General features: G+C 61.0%; 1 protein-coding gene across 1 annotated transcript; it reads right to left on the minus strand.

The window, feature by feature from the left end:
- Positions 1-522: 522 nt before the first annotated feature.
- Positions 523-4,308, minus strand: CLPP (caseinolytic mitochondrial matrix peptidase proteolytic subunit). Its single transcript, XM_074979890.1, has 7 exons — positions 4,271-4,308; positions 3,542-3,643; positions 3,042-3,113; positions 2,510-2,606; positions 2,125-2,312; positions 1,625-1,730; positions 523-1,053 (listed from the first exon to the last, which is right to left on the minus strand). Exons 1-7 carry the CDS (start codon positions 4,286-4,288, stop codon positions 890-892), a joined length of 747 nt encoding a protein of 248 aa, XP_074835991.1. The 5' UTR covers positions 4,289-4,308; the 3' UTR covers positions 523-889.
- Between the last annotated feature and the right edge of the window lie 1,692 nt (positions 4,309-6,000).

The following is a 6,000-nucleotide window of genomic DNA, read 5'->3' on the forward strand; positions in this document are numbered from 1 at the left end:
TCCTGCGCTCCACCCCAGAGGTGGCTACCACAGCCCTGCTTGGGATCTTTCTACAAACTGTCCTGCGTAGACAACTTGCCAGCTCATCAGCAAAGTATCGGAGGGGGAGCCGTGTCAGTCTGGATCTGTAACAGCAACGAAGGGTCCTGTGGCACCTTATAGACTAACAAAATAGTTCTGAGCATGAGCTTTCGTGAGCACAGACTCACTTCATCAGATGCTGCTCCAAGGACCTTTTTGCAGAAGCAAGACTAACACAGCTGCCCCTCTGATACAAAGACCTGTCGGGAACAACTCCCGGGCGGGGATTGTACTCGTTGCTGGGGAAGGGACAGAGCACTGGGCCAGTCTCACTCCCCACAGGTTGGTGGGAAGCAGAACTCAAGTTAGAGCAGCCCAGAGGCTGCTCCAAGACACACAAGGAGCCCAGGCCATGGGTTGCAAGACACACCTTGTTTCAAGAAATGTTTGTCCCACATGTCTTCACCTGCTGATGTAACAGGGAAAGAAGCCAACACAGGGTGCAAACCGCCTGATGAGTTTAATGTAGTAACAATCATTCAGCTAACGACTCTGCCCTGGAAGGGAGGTGGCCCAAAGGTACCAAAATAACCAGACTGTGCCAACCACACCCCAGCTCGGACCACCACATCTCGCCAGCTTCTCGCGGGGCAGCAGAGGGGATACCCGGTGGAGGGAGGGGGAGTCCTCTTGCATGTGTCCATCCAGATGAGGCCGGTAACCCCAGAATGGGGCCGGGCTGCCCTCACTCCTCTGCTTCTGGAGTTGGTCTCTCCTGGCGTCTTCTGATCAATGATCCCCAGCAACATGGTAAAACACTGCCACTGGAGATTCTGTGGTGCCCAGCCCAGCCCAGCCCAGGGGGCTCTCAGGGCTCAGCTGAGGAAGAGGAGGAGGGCGAGGAAGGCTCTTTCTGAATGAGCTCCGGCTCATCCTCCCCATCATGTGGGGGATGGACCAGCACTTTGTCCAGGATCCCAAACTCCTGGGCTTCCATAGGGCTCATGTAGCGATCCCTCTCCATGGCGGACTCTGCAGGACAAGAGCACAGGGAGGCGAGCGGCTCCTCGCTCTGGGCACATCGCCTGCTAGTGGCTGACCCGGGGGGTGTGATAAAGCCCTAACACTACAGCCGCCAATGGAGGTCCTCCTGGAGTTCCCACACTGAAGACTGGGGTATCTGAGGGTTCCAGCCCCACTCATGTGACTGGGGCTCTGGAGTAAACAAACCACTGCCTGGCCTGAGAGAGTTCGCTCCATCACTCTGGCCTACAGCAGCTCTTCTGACCAGGGTTCCTTCCTGACCCCTGCACTGGCAACCGGCTGATGCCCTGAAGCATGAGAGCTGGTTGCCCCCCTGGGGGATCTGAACAGAGGGGGCCAGGATCCAGACCTGCTGACAGATGTGTGGGGTCCTGGTGATTGTGGCCCCACTCCATTCTAGGGGTGAGATGGGACAGAGATGCTTTGGGAGACAGTTGTACTGGGACTCCGATTTCCCCTCTACCATCATCTGCCAACAGAGGTGTCCTCTTCTCTGGGCACCCAGTGGATGGGAAATTTTGGGGAGCAGGCAGGGGCACCTCCAAAGCAGGGGACTCACCAATCACCTCCAGAGACTGCTTGGTGTGCTTGGCATATAACCTATTGATCTGCTTCTTCAGCTTCAGGATCTCCTCAGCCTGGATGGCGATGTCCGTGGCTTGGCCCTGCAGGGAACCAGCCTGTCTTCACGGAGCCCTCCGCAGGGGGCACCGCTTCCACCCCGAAAGACTAGTCCTGCTGCAGCAGAGAGAGCAGATCCGTGCCGAACTCCCTCCCCATGTCTGACTGGCATGACTGTGGGTCTCTAACCATCGGGGAGCAGTGGCCTTCGGGGTAACAGATCCCCGACTCCAGCACAAGCAGCTAGAGGGGAATTCCAACCCCCCCCCCACTCCGATCCAATCACTCCTCAGTCTTGTCTACAACAGGGCTGGTCAGTGCCTGCTGGGGTGGAAACTCCCCCACCTAGCGGCTGCTGGGACTGATCTGGACCCTATTACTGAAGGGCCCCAGGTGTGCCGCCCACCCTGCTGGGGTCAGAGCAGTGCCCCGACTCACCCGCGCCCCTCCCGAAGGCTGGTGGATCATGATGCGTGAGTTGGGCAGGGAGTGCCTCATGCCCTGGGAGCCGGCAGCCAGGAGCAGCGACCCCATGCTGGCTGCCTGCCCCACACACCAGGTGCAGATGGGGTTGAGGATGTACTGCATGGTGTCATAGATGGCCAGCCCCGAGGTCACAGCACCACCTGGAGAGAGAAACGGAGAACGAGGCTCTCTCCCATTCAGCAAGTGGCCGTGGGGTGGCTCGAGGGAGCAGAGCCCCAGTCCTGGCCATGAGAGGGAGCCCCTGGCTGCTCCAGTCCCAGCCTCAGCCAGCAGGGGGTGCTGCGGGGAACAGCTGTCTGGTCTCTCGGTGGCGCTGGCCGTCTGGACTCCCACTCACCGGGGCTGTTGATGTACATGTGGATCGGCTTCTTGTTGCTCTCTGACTGTAGGAAGAGCAGCTGAGCAATGACCAGGCTGGCCACCCCGTCGTCGATCTGCGGAGGGCAGGAAGAGAGGGCAGTGACCTGGGAACTCCCTGCCGCTGGGGCAGTTCAGAGAAGGAACGATCGGGCTGAGCCAGCCTCACATGTCTGGGCGCAGAGCTGGCATGGGGCAGGAAGGAGTTCTGCTAGCGACAGCCACCCCTCACCACGGCATGGGGCGGAACACCTCCTCTGATGCCCATTGGTTCGATCCAGGCCAGCCCATTTTTGGGGCAGGGTATGAAAGTAGCAGGGCCCCTTGGTCAGAGCTTTGCTGGGAGCATGGGTGGATCTGGCCCGGGACAGACACCGAGTACTTGGCACAGATGGTGTGAGGTCCCAAACTCCTCTTAGACACAGGGGACCCCATTCTCTATCTCCAGTTGCGGGGGGCTGCATGCGCCCCAGAGGACTCGGGGAGGGCCAGGAGCAGCCATGGACACTCACCGGCCCCATGACGCATACGATCCTCTCACGCAGCAGCCGGGAGTAAATGTCGTAGGCCCTCTCGCCGCGGCCCTACAACACACGCACGGGAGCTCAGTTTGGCTGGGTAATCAATGCTGCCAGCACCCCATTTAGGGCAGGGAGAGAGGGGCAAAGGGGGCTGGGACACCTGGGAAGGGAGGAGGGAGCATAATTGCATGAGGAAGTCCTGGTTTCACAGCTCACCAGTGAAATGAGTTTGATGGGCCTCAGTTCAGCCCCTAGATAATGGTAACACCTCAGCCCAGGAGTGAAAGGCACCAGCAGGGCAGGGGAGGGGGCTTACCCAGAGCTAGGCTAGCACAGGCTGTGGCCCATGAGTGTGGGGCACTGGCGCAGCTGGGGAGGGGAGGGAGCCCAGGGCTGGGCTGGCAGGGAGCTACCAGTTGGGAGTGAGGGGCACCAGCAGGACTGAGAGGGAGCCCAGGGCTGGGCTACTTGGGGCCTGCGGGTTGCCTCACCGTCTGCTCCACCACGATGGGGATGAGCGGGATGTGGCTCACAGGTGTCCGGTGGAGGCTGCGGCGTGTGGTCACTGCCTGGCAGGCAGGCCGGAGAGCGCACTGCAGACAGGAACCAGCCCATCAGGGGTACATGAACTGCCCCCCGCTAGCACGCCTGCCCCTGTATCCCCCCCCAGCACCACACTGCAGCACTTCCCTGCCCCAGAGCCCACAGCAGGGACCCCACAACAGACACCTGCCCGGCCCCTCCTCAGCAGGGGAAGGGCCAATGGAGTCTTATAGCTCCAACCACTAAACACCACTCCCCTCCCTTACCCGGGAGGGAACCCAGGCGACCTGCCCCCCTCAGGAGAACCCAGGCGTCCTGCCCCACCCCCAAGAACAGAACCCAGGCGTCCTGCCCCACCCCCAAGAACAGAACCCAGGCGTCCTGCCCCCCCCCCAAGAGAACCCAGGCGTCCTGCCCCCCCCCCCCAAGAGAACCCAGGCGTCCTGCCCCCCCCCCAAGAGAACCCAGGCGTCCTGCCCCACCCCCAAGAACAGAACCCAGGCGTCCTGCCCCCCCCACCAAGAGAACCCAGGCGTCCTGCCCCCCCCCCCAAGAGAACCCAGGCGTCCTGCCCCACCCCCAAGAACAGAACCCAGGCGTCCTGCCCCCCCCCCCAAGAGAACCCAGGCGTCCTGCCCCCCCCCCCAAGAGAACCCAGGCGTCCTGCCCCCACTCACCACTATTCCCCGCAACATCTTCACGTTTCTGCCCCGCCCCCGCGACCCGGAAGTGGCGCTCTGACCCGCACCTGAGGAGGAGGCGGAGCCTCGGGGTCATGTGATCAGGGCCCCTCCGCTGGGCACTACAGCTCCCAGCGTGCATGGCGGCGCAGTGGCTGCTGGGGGCTGTAGTTCTGAGAGCCAGGACTCCTGGGTTCTCTGTCTGGCCCTGGAAGGGAAGGGAAGGGAAGGGAAGGGGAGGGGTGAGGTGTGGTGTGGTGTGGTGGGGGCTGGGAGCCAGGACTTCTGGGTTCTTCCCCTCTCCCCCACCATGATGGCTCTGGTACCCCGTGAGCTGGGTGTATGCGGGGACAGGTCCCAGGGGGTGTCGGGTGAGTGTGTGTCTGCCAAAGCCACCAGCAGCCCCGTGGCAGCAGCACGTGGCTCTTTAAGGACTTTTCTGTGGCTCCCGACGCAATAATTGCAAAGCGAGGAAAAAACCAAACAAACCCTCCTGTCCATTTTCGATAAACGGTGAAGGTCTCAAAGCCCCAAACTGAGCAGCTCCTATCGGAACAGCAAACGAGATGTGACCTTGCAACGCTGGCGAACTCCCCTCGCATCCCCCGGACAGAGGAGGGTCGGGCGTGACGGTCAGGAGCACAGTGCTACGGACACACAGGTAAAGTGCGAGGAAACAGAAGCTCTAAAAAGTTTGTGAAAGTCCTGCAGTGAACGTGTTGCATCACAAACCTGCGTGCGCTGCTCTGAAAAGAGAGGTTACCACAGGGCAGGTTGACGTTTTGGGTTAAGGACCGTCTCGTATTCCCCTGCACGGCAGAGCTTGAAGTGTTGAGTTTTTTACCGAATTGGGAAAAATGGCTCTGCTTGCCTGACCCCCTCAGGTGCCAGGGGACTCTGGGGTGGTTTTGCTCTGCTGGCTTTGTGACCAGGACACAGCTGCTGAGCTGGGGGTGTAACCCAGGAGTGCCGATGGCCAGCCTCTACTCAGCTCTAACCACTTGACATTACTGCTCTGCCATAGCCATTGATAGAGCCCAGGAGTTCTGATGTCTAGCCCTCGACCCTACTCATAACCACTAGACTCCACTCCCCTCCCAGCACAAGGGAGAGAGCCCAGGTGTCCCGAGTCTCAGTTCCAAAACCACCCCTCAGTCCTCCCCTGAAGAGGGGCATGCCGTGTCCAGAGCCGGCCCAGCTGTGCTGGAGGAAGTGAGACAGACAAGTGATTCCTCAGGGCCTGGCAGAGGCCATCTCCGCCTGCTGGTCTATGGTAGCCCCTCCCAGAGCCCACCTTGAGTCTAGGCCGCCTGTTGTGCAAGGCACAGTTCAATGGGGAGCCTGCAAACCCCGCCCCCTACTACATGGGGACAGTGAGGGGCTAGGAATAGCCAGGTAGTGGCTTGGGAGTTGAGGGTGCGGGGGGGTCTCTCCATCCCAGGCACCCTCCACCCCCAGCTTTGGTGCTGCTGTGGCTGCAGGTTTGATGCTGTAGGCACAATAGCCCCTGGAGGAACCCAGCTGAGACCTGCCCAGCTCAACAGCTCCAGGGATCCCAGACAGCTGGAGGAGGATTATGCCCCAGTCTGCGGGGAGGGGGGCAGCCTAAGCCTGGGCTGGCTGGGGTGCGGAGGGCAGCAGCAGGTGGGCCACAGGCAGGGTGCAGCCACTTGGGAGAGACAGCAAGATTAAGGAGGTTTGAATTAGTGGCGTGGGCCTGTCCCCAC

The sequence above is a fragment of the Carettochelys insculpta genome, chromosome 29 (assembly GCF_033958435.1).
Source record: "Carettochelys insculpta isolate YL-2023 chromosome 29, ASM3395843v1, whole genome shotgun sequence".
Taxonomy (NCBI): domain Eukaryota; kingdom Metazoa; phylum Chordata; order Testudines; family Carettochelyidae; genus Carettochelys; species Carettochelys insculpta.

Excerpts from the sequence above, each read along its gene's own strand:
- CLPP (XM_074979890.1), bottom strand. Across the intron at positions 3,114-3,541 it reads CCATCGTGGTGGAGCAGACG|GGCCGCGGCGAGAGGGCCTA; the intron begins GTGAGGCAACCC and ends CGTGTGTTGTAG. Across the intron at positions 2,313-2,509 it reads CATGTACATCAACAGCCCCG|GTGGTGCTGTGACCTCGGGG; the intron begins GTGAGTGGGAGT and ends TTCTCTCTCCAG.